At 45.1% G+C, this 15,219-nt stretch overlaps 1 protein-coding gene across 1 annotated transcript in view; it reads right to left on the reverse strand.

Annotated features, from left to right (window-relative positions):
- ITGA4 (integrin subunit alpha 4) overlaps positions 1-15,219 on the reverse strand; it is a 466,594-nt gene that overhangs the window by 190,582 nt on the left and 260,793 nt on the right. Inside the window, exon 13 of the mRNA XM_085646210.1 lies at positions 535-580. Within this exon, the coding sequence (XP_085502336.1) occupies positions 535-580 (46 nt within the window). The remainder of the gene's footprint in view (positions 1-534; positions 581-15,219) is intronic.

Below are 15,219 nucleotides of genomic sequence, written 5' to 3' on the forward strand. Positions count from 1 at the left end.
ATAAGTCACTTTCATCCTGACCTCAATATGGAAGACACTACTGTTCACATGGCATCAGATGAAAATGATGCTTGAAGAAAGATTTGGGTGTCATCAGTGTACTGATGAATATAGACTTTGCAGCCCACAAAGATCTCCCACTGGATCTATATAGACCAGGAAGCCTTTGGGAGATGGGTCCATCCCTATTGTCCACCCACAGATAGCTGATCTTGATGAATTCACTGGGCTCCATTAACTGCAGCCAGAAGAAATATGCAAACCAATTAAGCACCACCACCCGATCTATGTGGCCAGAATGGAAAATAGTCCTACCATCTGTTTTGGGTCAATTTGCTTAAGGGATGCATTTATAAGTGTTATTTTATGATATAAAATGTTTTTACATCTATTCTTATTACACCAAGCACATAAAGTATTTTAATATTTCTCAGTTTGGTGCTTAAACATCACAGAATTTACAGTCGCATTTCAAACCTTCTTTTACAATCATTTGGAATTAACTCAAATACACATTGTGCTCAAGTAACTCACCTTAGGAGCACAGCAGAATCAGAGAGGAACGCCCCAACTGCTACATCTGTTAGTGTACAAAAATATGCATGGTATAATAAATGCATTTCTTACTGTGTTAGAACATTCTTAGGTTATTGTCAACAGTAGGAATGAGGGAGTAGTTGTAGGGCTCGACCATTTCTACTCTCACTAAAATATACTGAAGAAACATACCGAACTGACTACAGCGTTGTCCATAGAACATTCATCATCGGTCAAAGTTCCAGATCCCTATTTGCAAGTAAACCACTGCTTCCAACAACCTTGTAAAGTAGACAACTTACCTGATGATTACTAAGTTATTTTAGTATCGATTCTGAAAAAAATGTGTTGATATTTCCAATAGATTAACTCTTTTGTTTGTATTTGCAAGAAAACTATTTCCTTTTTAGGTCTCGCCTGACCCAGCGCATGCGCTGGTCTGGCGAGACTTATTGAGAGGGCTCCAAAAAGTGCTACCAGGCCAGCCTAGAGCTACAGTGCATGTGCGCGGGGGCGCGCGCGCCTCACTTTCGCGGCCGCACGGCCGCTTGGCATAGCCAATAGGTCTTGCTTTTGGGACATTATAAGTATTTAGTTATCTTTGCACGCCGCTTCCTAAATGGCTTCCGAACGTCAAGCCCTAGTTGAAACAACTACTTGCCACATGGGGGGTGGGGAGGGGAAACTCCTGTTCATTTGTCTCAGGAAAAGAATCCCACGTTCATCCTATGGTGTTGCTCCCGGTCCTCCCGAATGTTGTTTCAACTAGGGCTTGACGTTCGGAAGCCATTTAGGAAGCGGAGTGCGGCCTTCGCCACACCCGCACAATGGTACTTTCTTGCTACTTGTTGGTAAGAACGGAGCCCCCAGTTCTAACTTAGGTCCTGATGAATGCCCTGGAACCGCTCGGGCCTACATGGCAGAAACATGTTGACCTTTCACGAGACGGTTAGGGGACACTAAACACCCCACTCACCGTCCTTTGTTTTTAGTATCATATAGTTATTGGCCACATTAAAATTTACTTTCTGGTAACTATAATGATTTTTAACGTCACTTTCCATTTCACGGGCCCCCACTCTTTAGTTTAGAAGTGCATCCCTGTCTCCAGGTGTATGCCCGCCCTCCATCAAACGAAGGTTTTGGAGGGCGAGGACTGGCCGATGATGAAGCATGACACCAGGTGGTGTGTGAGACCAGTCCGTTACTTTTTGTGAGATGTCCCAACTCACAATGGTTTTATAACTGTAGTAGGGTCACACTTCACTAGGAGCAGCTTTCTGTGGTAAACATTTAGCAATGGAGGCCGCTAGCTCCTAGAACCCCACGCCTCCTGTTCCCTCCTCCACACACTGTGGAGTCCCTTTTGTGATTACAATAAAGAGGTGTCCCATTCCAAGGAGTCAAAGGCCTTTTCACGGTCTAAGACCAGACATCCAACATGAGGCCAAGTATGGCAGGCATAAGTCATGACTAGAATGAAAAGGGATAGATTCAGAGAGGTATTGCGAGCACGGACAAAACCATTTTGATCCGAGTGGACCAAACATGGGACCAGGGGTGCCAAACGATCCACAATTATTTTCACCAGGATCTTATAATCAGTATTGAGTAGAGCCAGTGATCTGTAGGATTCTATGAGTAGTAGGTCCTTATTCAGTTTTGACAATGAGATGACTGTTGTTTCTCTTTCTGGAAGGCAGAAAGACAGCGAATGGACAGGGCCTCCTCGTAGAACGTCAATAAGTGTGGGGCCAATTAAAAAGCATAAGCCTTGTAGCGCTCTGCAGGAAAACCATCAGGTTATGAGGACCTTCAAGTAGCCAACGCCTTTATTGCTTTGTTAATTTCTAACAGTGTAATAGGTCTATCTAGGTCCACTTTCTGTTCCATGGTAATGCGGGGGAGTGTCAGGTTAGCAAAGTAGGAGCCACAAATCTTCAGGTTAGCGTCCGTAACCGTCTGGTACACCTGCAAATGGTGACGTGTTAGTTCATCATGGATAGCATGCTGTGTATAATGGAAGGTATCTGCAACAGCACATAGTGCAGTTATGGGGCGTAGTGGCTGCTCCTTCCAGATAAGCCGCACCAGGAGCCGACCAGCTCTATCTGCTGTGGCATGTGTATGAGCCGAGTGTGCAGTATTATTCAGTCAACACAATCTTTCCAAAATAGGAACGTGTTTGCTCCGTCAGCTCATGCATGGCCCTGGGATCATCAGATGCCTGAGTTTCCAGGTCTAGAAGTGGACTTTCCAATCTGGAAAGTTCTCTGTTAATCAGCTGCCTCATGTTATCCTGGATACCTAAACAGTGTCCCCGCAGTACCACATTGAAGGCTTCCCATTCTATCAATCGTGTGAAAAACATGCTAATATTGTTGCCAAAGTATGCTGTGATCATTGACCCAAGGAAAGCTCTGAATGGGGGATCGTCCAACAGTGCAGGCTGCAGGCTCCAGTTACAGATGGGAGGTGGGGTGGCTGCCCAATGTAGTTGCAAAAGGTGAGGGTTGTGATCAGAGTAAGTGCATCCCATGTACTCCACATGTGTAATAGAAGGGAGCAACAATGGTGCTCCAACAAATCTATCAATAGAGACATGTAGGTTGTGTGGCACAGAATAAAAGGGATATAACTTTGTAGCTGGGTTCCGGTGACACCAGAAGTTGACCAGCAGCCATTGTTGGAGCCAATCAGTCAGCACCTGGGCATTTGAAATCGCAGTTGTGCCAGGTAAAGGGGGAAGGAACGATCGAGGGCAGTATCCAGTATACTATTAAAATCCCCCCCAAGAAGCCAAGGTGTATCGCTCCATTGAGATAGTCTGTTTGAGAGAGCGTGGAAAAAGGTGGTCTTATCAGTGTCGGGGCATAAATGGAACTGAGCGGCTGTTGAGCCATCCTTTAACCAGGACATATCGACCCTCTGTGTCCAAAATCAGGTGTGTTTTTCAACTGACAGTGTTGTGTCCGGGGAAGTCTACCACGGCACCAGAAAGCTGTCCGGTCACAAGTCGCAGCACCAGCCTGGGAATGGCAGTCTATTGTGGAAAGACCTGCTTCCTCAAACCAGTCCCACGCATCCTCTGGGGAACTGAAGAAATGCGTCTTTCGCCCAACGCCACCATTAAGTGTGCCAGAAAGAGGAGGGAATACCGGATGTCTAGCTCATGAAGCCGGAGTTTAACTGCAAGTCCGGGAAAAACATTATCTTGCTGTTGTCCACTGTGATCCCACATAGCTTCCGTGCCTCACGCAGGACAGCATCTCTGTCTCTGTAATGTAGTAAGTGAAACAGGAATGGTCTGGAGTTGGAGCCCGGCGGTAGCTAGCATGCCGGCACACTGTGGGCACGCTCCACCGAGAAGAACTGTGAAAAGGTATACTGGGGTAACAGCAGTCGCAACCATTGTTCCACACAGATAACAGGATCCGATCCCTCTGTCCCCTCTGGTAGGCCCACCACTGTCACATTGTTGTGGCATGATCGGCCTTCCGCATCCTTCATGTGGTGCTGGAGGGACTCAACTCACTCTGCCATCAGGAGAATTGAAGAGTCAATTTCTCACATCCGCAGCTGGAGCTCTTCAATGGTCAGTTCAGCAGTGCAAACCTTATCTGCAAGTTTGCCGTGATCCGCATGAAGTAACCTCAGGTTCCCTGTCACCGCTTCAATTTTGCTTTCTAGGGAGGTCCGCATGGTCTTCAGAGCAGTACCAATCTTCTCCACTGCTGCCAAAACAGAATCAAGTTTGTTATTTATAGAAAGTGGAGGAGCGGCCACATCCGAAGACCCAGCACCACTTACCAGTCGGTCATGGTTGAAGTGGGAGGCTTCAAAGGTGCTCCCTGTGTAGTGGTGTGAGGTGGTCCCATTGCCCCCTATGTTAATGATACAGTCCAGGGTAATACCTTTGCTCCCCCTATGGGCCCGCTTGCCAGATCCCAGCAGTACTAGGGAAATGGCAGCATGAGCATTCTCCGGATCCGAGAGTGGAGCAGTAGTCACTGCACATCTAGGGTAAGCCAAGGGCGATGGGGGACCTGGTGAAACAGACAGTGAGGCCCCCATCGAAGAACTCCAAACATTCACCAATTGCCAGGAACAACAGTGGGCTGCACAGACATGAGTGAGAGGGCCCGCTTACGGAAGCAAAGCAAGATCCAGGAAATTAACTTCAAGCCTCTGTAGAGCAGGGCGAGAATATACTCATGAGAGTACCCTGTCAAGCGAGTTTGAGGCCTGTCACAGAGTATAACGTTTGCAACATTCTGTCCCAGTAAGTCAGGAGCAGGGGGTAGGCCCACAACATGTGAGGAAGGTCTATGTCTGGAAGAGAGCACCGGGGACATATTCCAGCTGAGCCTGGAAAGATTTTATTGATCCAAGCTGGTGCAAGACAAGTCCTGTATGTGAAGTGCCCCCCAATCCCTCCCCAGGATAACGTATGCGGTTATGCCAATATTTTAGACCAGTCAGAGTCATGAAATGTTTTGGTTAAGTCTGTCTTACATGTGAAAACAATTAGTATGCAGTTCCTATCAAAAAAAGAAAGACAATGACGGGTCGTAACTGTAAGGTTGAAATCAGTAAAACACAGGAGAGGAATCTCCTTATTTGGAAAAAGACCCTCACACACCCAACAAGTAGGTGTCTTGCTTCATCATCGGGTCTGCTCCTACTCGGGCCGGCGCTGCAATGCCCGATCAGGCGCCCGTGATGGGGCCTACTTAACGGAGATCTTTATTCCAAGGCCGACAGGTGAAGTGTGAGTAAGGGTCCTAGTGTAGGTGAATGTGGAGTGTAAAGTGCAGTTTAAAATAGGGAAAGATAGTCCAAACAAAAATAGTTTTAATGAAGTTGGCTACTCCCCTAATTAAAATGAAAAAATTGAGTATAGTCACTCAATGTTGTGCATTTATACGCTTCTAAATTGAGGTCGACATGTTTCTTGCCTTACTATCAAATCGATGGCAATTCCTCAGGACCTAATCAAATACTACCTACACATTTTTTGGTGGTGGTCATCCAACACTAACAGTGAAAAGCGGCCACCCTTACAGCACCCTAAAAAATGTGGGGGTACCTTTGGTTTCAACAAAGATTATCAAGTGTTAACCTGTAATAATAAAAACAGTTAGAACAGTCAAAACAAAGCAGTACAATGTCATTTCCAAAAGGACCAATACTATTAGTTCAATTAGTGACAGTGCGTCAAACGCATGCAAATGGCCCATGGGCGGTGTCATGCTTGATGCATCCATACTGTATTCAATCAGGAAATGAGCATTCAGGTGATGAAGATTAAAATTAGTGAATTTTTTGCACCAAATATAAATTTCGAAGGTATAACAGTCATGAAATGAATAGATAACAATCCACGAGAAAATCCTCACCCTTATTGAGTCTGTTCCGGGCCATAATAGTAGTACCGGTCACCGTCGACACTGAATTCTAGTGCCCTGATATATAGTAAGATTAATGTTAGCTCTTAGAAAGATACTGAAAACGAACGGCATGAGTGATAAACTCCGGGTAATATCTGGGAGAAAACACTGTGTGCGAATTGCCTTTGTGACGAAAGAAAGAAAAAAGAGGTAAGGAAATATGTACAGTTGGTCAAATGAGTCTCCAATCGAGTACAATGGGTTGGAAAGGCCATTAGAGATAAGGCACCCACTTAGATTAACGGGCAGGCAAAAAGTAAAAGTAAACCTCCAACGAGTTAACCCAGATTATGTGGCATGTATAGACAGCAAGCAATGTTCTCAGCAATGTAATGAACACTCGCTGATCGTGGGAACTCTCACCAAACCTGGAAGGGTTAGCCATGGAGCCTGGAAGGGCGGCAACGCTGATGCGTGTCTATATGTCAAAAAAACAGTATATTTACTCACGGTTCCCTTAGCAGTATCACGAAGTTGATCCTACCCATACGGATCGACCGGTCCACACGGTCTGTTAAGCAGAATCCGACAATGGAAGGTATAGAGGAAAGGCAGGTCGGGGTGGGCGTTTCCACAGGGACTTTCGGGTGGCTACGTGGATTACTAGAATGCCGACCTTTAGACGGCGCCATGTTGGGAAGGTAATCACATGACCCCAACAGAGTCATGTGGTCTAAGAAAGGTCCAATCAGGACCTAGCGATCTGGTTGCTACGATCGCAATATATCTCAAAGCATATGATGTGGGAGGGAGACAGATGAGCACGATCTCAATCACTCAGGTGGGTGATGGAATAACCCGAACAAAGTGTTACTTCGGGAAAGGGGAGGTTCCTAAATACACGTGGATAGTAGTAGTGCAAAGGATATGACAATATGTAATGTGAAAAACATCAAACAGGGCTTGAATGGTAAATATTAATAGCCACAGAGGTGAGGGCTAGGGCTTCATAGACGTTGTCAACTCCTAATGATGGAAATGTCCGAAAAAGGATGGACAAAGATGGTATATTGTCTTAGAATGATCTCATGAGAAAGACCCAGCATCTAGATAAGGTTGTAGTGGATACAGGTTCAAGTATCCAGAAAAAGATAAGTCACTATAAGAATCGCTCAAGTATGAGGTTAGAAGACTCCAAGGGATGTCTTCATTAAGTCCTGATTTATCAGACAAAAATCTAAGGACCCACCGTTGTTCTAAACGAAACAAGGTGTCTCTCGACATACCCGGGTGCGCTTCCAAAACGCACCAATCAAAGGAATCGGGAAGATGTTGTGTTTCTCTAAAGTGAGTGGTCATTTTAGTGTTTGTTTTTGCACATCTAAAATTGCTCCTGTGTTCCACTTGCCTTGTTGTCATTCCTATGTAAATAAGGTTGCAAGCACACCTCACCATATAAATGCAATTAGCTGTGTTACAGTTGGTATGTTTTGTCAACCGCCAGCTAACACCATTAGGGAAATGCAATAGTTTTGTGACCTTAGTTTGAGGACAGACAGAACATGATCCACAAGGGAAGTGTCCCTGGACTGATGGCAAGTCCCAAAGCATTTTCTGTACCATGTTGTGGTGTTTCTTGGGTCTGGTGTGTATCAACATATCTTTTATGTTGCTAGTTCGTTTAAAGGCGAACCTTGGTGTAGAGAGGTTCAGTATACCAGTGTTGAGGATACCCCAATTCTTACGAATGATGTTCCTTAATCGATTGGAATCAGAGGTGTATGTGGGAACACATGTGATGGCCGTATCTGGTTCTCTGGTCCTGTCCTCCAACAACCCCTCTCGATTGTTGTTTCTCGCCCTTTTATAAGCTTCGTCAATAACCTGTGCAGGATATTCACGTTGAAGAAGATCTTGCTTTAACGTGTTAGCTTCCCTTTTGTAGTCACCAAGGGTGCTACAGTTCCTTCTGATACGGAGGAACTGGCCAACAGATAGATTTTGTCTAAGTGCCCTAGGATGATGACTATTGAAAAGGAGCAGACTGTTTCTGTCAGTAGGTTTTCGATATAGGGTGGTGGAAATTATCCCCGCCTCCAACTTTATCAAGAGATCTAGAAAAGGAATCTCGCTCGTTGAAATTGTGTTGGTGAATTTCAAGAACGGGTTGAGAGTGTTGATCCAAGTGCAAAATTCATTGCATTTGATGAAATCTCCCTTCCAAAGGGTAAGGATGTCATCTATAAACCGTTTCCACCGTAAGATGTTGGAAAAGTACGGATTATCAGTGTGAAAAATCTTGCGCTCTTCAAAAGCCGACATGTACAAACATGCCAGGCTCGGAGCGAAGGTACTACCCATTGAAGTACCTTGGGTCTGGTGGTAAAGTTGGGTGCCAAACTGGAAGTAATTTTCTGTAAGGGCAATGGTGGCACACTCCATAATGAATGACACTGGGGTGGGGGAATCCCACTCGGCATTGTTTAAGTTGTCTTCGATGACATTTAAGGTCGCTCTTTGGGGAGTATTGGTGTAGAGGGCCTCAACATCCAAAGTAACCAAAAGGTTCACCTCATTAAGATGTTGGACCCCCTCTAGGAGACGTAATACATCAGTAGTATCTCTAACAAAGGAAGGGGTCTCCTTGACAAAAGGTTGGATGAAATGATCGACAAATTTGGAGAGAGGCTCAAGTAGAGAACCGATACCGGACACGATTGGTCCTTGTTTCCTTCCCCTTGTTTGACTCTATCGTTTGCACGGGTTCCAACCCGTGGGAATTTTCGTTAAGGTGACCTATATCATATGCTTTGAGATATATTGCGATCGTAGCAACCAGATCGCTAGGTCCTGATTGGACCTTCCTTAGACCACATGACCCTGTTGGGATCATGTGATTACCTTCCCAACATGGCGCCGTCTAAAGGTTGGCATTCTAGTAATCCACGTAGCCACCCGAAGTCCCTGTGGAAACGCCCACCCCGACCTGCCTTTCCTCTATACCTTCCATTGTCGGATTCTGCTTAACAGACCGTGTGGACCGGTCGATCCGTATGGGTAGGATCAACTTCGTGATACTGCTAAGGTGACCGTGAGTAAATATACTGGTTTTTTTGACATATAGACACGCATCAGCGTTGCCGCCCTTCGAGGCTCCACGGCTACCCCTTCCAGGTTTGGTGAGAGTTCCCACGAGCAGCGAGTGTTCATTACATTGCTGAGAACATCGCTTGCTGTCTATACATGCCACATTATCTGGGTTAACTCGTTGGAGGTTTACTTTTAGTTTTTTGCCTCCCCGTTAATCTAAGTGGGTGCCTTATCTCTAAAGGCCTTTCCAACCCATTGTACTCGATTGGAGACTTATTTGACCAACTGTACATATTTCCTTACCTCTTTTTTCTTTCTTTCGTCACAAAGGCAATTCGCACACAGTGTTTTCTCCCGGATATTACCCGGAGTTTATCACTCATGCCGTTCGTTTTCAGTATCTTTCTAAGAGCTAACATTAATCTTACTATATATCAGGGCACTAGAATTCAGTGTCGACGGTGACCGGTACTACTATTATGGCCCGGAACAGACTCAATAAGGGTGAGGATTTTCTCGTGGATTGTTATCTATTCATTTCATAACTGTTATACCTTCGACATTTATATTTGGTGCAAAAAATTCACTAATTTTAATCTTCATCACCTGAATGCTCATTTCCTGATTGAATACAGTATGGATGCATCAAGCATGACACCGCCCATGGGCCATTTGCATGCGTTTGACGCACTGTCACTAATTGAACCAATAGTATTGGTCCTTATGGAAATGACATTGTACTGCTTTGTTTTGACTGTTCTAACTGTTTTTATTATTACAGCTTAACACTTGATAATCTTTGTTGAAACCAAAGGTACCCCCACATTTTTTAGGGTGCTGTAAGGGTGGCCGCTTTTCACTGTTAGTGTTGGATGACCACCACCAAAAAATGTGTAGGTAGTATTTGATTAGGTCCTGAGGAATTGCCATCGATTTGATAGTAAGGCAAGAAACATGTCAACCTCAATTTAGAAGCGTATAAATGCACAACATTGAGTGACTATACGCGATTTTTTCATTTTAATTAGGGGAGTAGCCAACTTCATTAAAACTATTTTTGTTTGGACTATCTTTCCCTATTTTAAACTTCACTTTACACTCCACATTCACCTACACTAGGACCCTTACTCACACTTCACCTGTCGGCCTTGGAATAAAGATCTCCGTTAAGTAGGCCCCATCACGGGCGCCTGATCGGGCATTGCAGTGCCGGCCCGAGTAGGAGCAGACTCGATGATGAAGCAAGACACCTACTTGTTGGGTGTGTGAGTGTCTTTTTCCAAATAAGGAGATTCCTCTCCTGTGTTTTACTGATTTCAACCTTACAGTTACGACCCGTCATTGTCTTTCTTTTTTGATAGGAACTGCATACTAATTGTTTTCACATAGTTTAATGGGTACGTATGCTGGACCTCATTGTAAAAGCCCTTGTTTTCCTTCCCCTTGTTTGACTCTATAAGTCTGACTTACAGACAGTTTGGAGAGGAGCCCAGGTTTTAGCAACCTGTTGCAAGAAGGCCCTGTAGAACCATCTGGTAAGCTTACCCCAGGTTTCTGCCACATATGCAAAGCAGGGTGAAGAGGGATTGTTTAATTCATTCATAGATGTTAAATTGGCCGGATAGAAGGTTATGATTTGCCTTCAACGTTGGAAAGTCTATCAATTCACCAGTAAGAAATAAGTCACCTATTGAGGAAAGTCCTACTGTATGCCATGGTCTTAGATATCCCAATTTAAAATGTGCTGTTTTGGTCAATAAACCCACCAAAGGGTGATTGAGGCAAGGGCCCTTCGGGCATTGGTTAGTTTGTTTACTCTAGCCAAATGTGAAGTTGAGATGCAGAGAATACCTGTATATTGAAAATCCAAATGGGTGGCGGGGAACAGAAAGTAATATAATAATCTGTCTTGAAATTCAGCCCTTGATCACCCTGCCTCATAAAGAGAGCGCACACAGAGCCAATGGGCCACCCACTACAGGTGTGCTGCTAGGTAATAACATTCAAAATCAGGGAGGGCTACTCTGCACACCTCCACTGGAAGTTTAAAAGCAGCGAGGGCATCATCTAGGACACCAAAGAGAGGTGGTCAGGGTAGAATCCAGTTGTTTAAAGAAGGAGCGGGGGATTAAGAGGTGAAGGTTGGTAAAATAGTAAAGAAGATGGGGAGGACCACTATCTTCACCAAGGCTACTCCCCCACTAACTGAAAGAGGTAGAGATGCCCAAAAACGAATTTGTTAGTGGAGCGCTCGCATTGCTTTACGCAAGTTACCATCCCACAGGTCTGCTGGAGAATGGTGGATTCCTAAATATAGAAACGTGACCATTTCAACTGGTAGTCTGAGGTCCAGCTGCAGTTGGAGAGGGAGTGTGCATATTCATTGAAGAGGAAAAAATACAAGATTTAGCTCAGTTCACCTTAATGCCCAAAAGGGTCGAAAAGTCTGAAAATACCTGTGCAAAGACAGATAAGTCAATGTTCTCATCTTGGGCATTAAACAGGATATTGTTTGCGTATAATGATTAATGATATCACACGGTCTGGTCTCTGAGTGGTATCCCCAAATCAGCTCCATTAAGATGGAGGTGGGCTGTCAAAGGCTCAATAGCCATGGTGAATAATAGTGGCAAATAATAGTGACAACAGAGGGCAGCCTTGCCTGATGCCTCTACACATGGGCCATGAAGCTGAGCTACATCTGACAGTTTTCACAAGAGCTGCAGGAGTCTGTATCCATTTCCTCTAGCGGGGGCTTATGCCAAAGAATCACAGCCCTTTGAACAGACAATCCCAATGTAATGAACAAAAGTCTTCTCTAGTGTGATGAAGACTGCATTGACAAATTGAGCCACAGACTCACTTTTAATGTGCCATAGTCGGTTTTACGGCCTAAAACGATGTCAGCCTGATCTTCACGAATTATATCCAGCAATACTGGAAGTAGGCAACAGGCCAGTATTTTGGTTAAATTCTTATGGATAATAAGCGGTACGCAGCAAGGTGCATCATACCTTGTAAGAGTTTAGGAGAACTGGGCACCGAACTCAGCCAGTAGGCCATCTGTTCCAAGGACCCTTCCTCTGGGGCGGTCCTTCAAAAGAGAGCTAATCTCTTGGGTTGTAATTAAATCATCTAGGGCTAGCCTCCTGAGAGAGGCGGGGAAGGGAGATACCAGTGACGAAACGGTCGAGCCCTGTGTCTTACATTGATGGTAGGGGTGCGTAAAGCACACTATAGTTAACATGAAAAGCAGAATTATTAGTCAGTTGGGTATAAATGTAAATTAAATGTAAATTTGATACTTGTATAGCGCACTACTCACCCGCAAGGGTCTCAAGGCGCTTGTACGAATACCGCTGTGGAACCCATCCTGGCTTTCCCTGTGAGGCGTCCACTCCTGGGCACCCACAAGGTGGAGGCCAGGCATCCTTAGCGTTGTTTGGGCCGTTGTGGAGATTAAGCAGGCTATTGCCCAGAGTTGCAGAGTGGGACTCCATGATTGGAATAGGCACCGAGGTGAGAATTATCAGGTCCGTGGAATTTTTTAGCCCAAGACCCGCCGAGGCGGGGGATTGAACCCTGGTCCCGGGCTAGACCTCTGCATCAGGGTCTGCCACTCTAATCATTGAGCCATACTTCTCCACTGGGTATGGGTGGTGTACCCTGAAGGCAGAGAAAAGGCAAGCAAGATGGCGGGCGAGGTGGAGTCCACATAGCGAGGTGTAAACAGCCGCACCAATAGGCAGCTGAATTTGTTGCCTTCATTAGGGGTATTGGCAATGTAAGTGGCACAGTAATGACAGGGGAGAAACTCCATTTTGTCAAAAAGATCACCCTGCACCACCCGAAGATCATCCAATTTTTTCGGGGAGGTTACAACAACCTCTTCCATCTGTAAAAGGGAGGCTTCTTCCATTGAAACATCTTGAGTAAGCATTCTGCAAACTCCCACCATGGTTTTGCCCTCTTGTGACCACTTTAAAAGCTTCCCTCTCAATAAATGGGAAGGGGAAGGCTCCAGTGTTTTCCTGAAAGATGGAATCAATATGTTTGAGTAATGGCTGATGAAGGACTATGTCCTCTAGCATCGTGGCTGAAAGCTTCCACATGAGAATTGGGAACGGAATACCACCCAGCCAGCTCCATAGTTAGGGGGCAATGGTCAGAGAGGACCCGGGGATAATAATGGATAGAGAGGTGAAGAGCAAACTAACCTTTCTAGATGTGAGTGTAATTCATGGACTGGGGAACAAAAGGACAATTCCTGACATGACCGGTATTTAAGGCGCCAAGTATCATCCAAGATTCAGCAGTTCTGGGAGAACGCGAGTAAAACTTTGTCTAATATCCTGAACATCCAAATTCAGGTAAGCGTCCATTTGGTTTTCTTTGGAAACTTAGAGGTCCAGCCAAAAGGTGGTAGGGGGCACGCGAGTCTGTTGTTCTACTATGCTCCTCACACGTAGGGAAATATGTAAGAAATGGGTAGTCTAAATGCCCCCCTCTCCCTCCCCAATATGAGCATTGGATATTGGCTATAAATATCATGGCTACCTTGGACATAGCTGATAATAGAAAAAAGAGTCATGATTTTTGCCAGCCTTTCACAAGGTGGTTGAACGTAAGACGAAACAAGTTAGAAGAGGGGTCCAATGATTATGCTTTTATCCGCCTCAGCTGGCGCATATCCTACCGGGCAAATAATGCTTGTGGGAATAGCGGTCAGGTCTTTCCTAAGGCCTGTTACGGTTTTGAAATACCCCTCTTTTCTCTTTTCCAGCAAAAGGGCAGGAAAACCCAGAAACAGGCTATGGAATGGTGTTTCTGAGGCTGAAGGAGGACAATAAAAAAAAGAGAAAAAAAAAAGAACCAGCGGGTCAGCCACTGGCGAAGATAAGTGGTATTAAGCGCCACAGAGGCTGAGGAAAAGGAGGTTATCGATGGATCAAAGTTAGTGTCGAGGACAGAGATGAAATCCACTCAAAATATCAAGGAAGCACTAGGCCAATCAGCCATGGTAGCAGTTATGTGGGACCAAAATGTAAATTGGTCCATGTGTGGTGCGTAAATGACCATCAGGTTATTAAGTATGCCCCTGACAAGTAGAAAACACCCATCGGTATCGATATGTACCCTATCTGCTCTGAATGGCACTTTAGGTTTAATCCACAGCACTACTCTGCGAACTCAAGTGATGTATCCCATTCCAAACACCTGTACCTTCCACCTGGATTGTAGTTTGGACATCTATACGGCTGTTAAATGTGTTTCCTGCAAAAGGACAGTGTGTGCATTCCAAAGGTACAATACTGAATGTACCTTATATTGCTTTTGCAGAGAGTTCATGCCCCTGACATTCAATGTAATCAGATTACAGAGAACTATAGCGGCAAAAGAAGTATGCCAGAGAATACCGGGAGAAATGGTCCTGAAAGTGTATATGCCTCTAAGGAAGTGGAGCATGACAGGTGGAGATCAGTGTAACAATGTAGGGAGCAACCAAACCCTGAATGGATGCCGAAAGCAACCATTGGACAGTACTCAATACAATTACCCATCAAATTCAAACAAAAAAGGAACAGTACTACCCAACCAAGGAAAGGGGAAGAGAAAACAAATACCACTGTAGTCCCTCAGCCATTAGCACCGAAGGAATAAAGAGAGGGATGTGGCAACAACATCCAGAGGACCCCGACCCCACAGAAAGATCAGTGTTGCATTATATAAAGGGTCAAGACTGACCCCAGAAAAATGAGACCCCAGATGGCAGTAGGCAATGCACCAGCAGAAGCCACCCACCCCAAACAAGGTAGCACAGTAAATGCTTTAGCAAAGCCAGGAGAGATAGAAAGTGAGCAAGGGAACGAATAGGTGACTGACCGGATGCAGCTTCCCCAAATCTGCAAAACATTAAGCCGTAAACATCGACAGCTTAACCCCCACCTCTTGCCCATGGGCAGGGTTAGTGTCCAGCAACCCTCTGAGGCACTGTATTGTAAGAACTGCCACCTTGCCCAAGAGTGAGGTAAGTGTGCACCGAAAACTCCTTGCTGAAGGAGGGTGTATTTCCTCCAACTACACTGCCTTGCCCAAGAGCATAAGATGGATATTAAAAACTACCCCGTCTTGCCAAAAGGCAGGAGTAGAGTGTTGCCGCTCCCTTTTATTACTAGAGTGTAGAGTTATTCTAACAGAAGAA

This window comes from Triturus cristatus, chromosome 3_1, assembly GCF_964204655.1.
Source record: "Triturus cristatus chromosome 3_1, aTriCri1.1, whole genome shotgun sequence".
NCBI classification, from domain to species: Eukaryota; Metazoa; Chordata; class Amphibia; order Caudata; family Salamandridae; genus Triturus; species Triturus cristatus.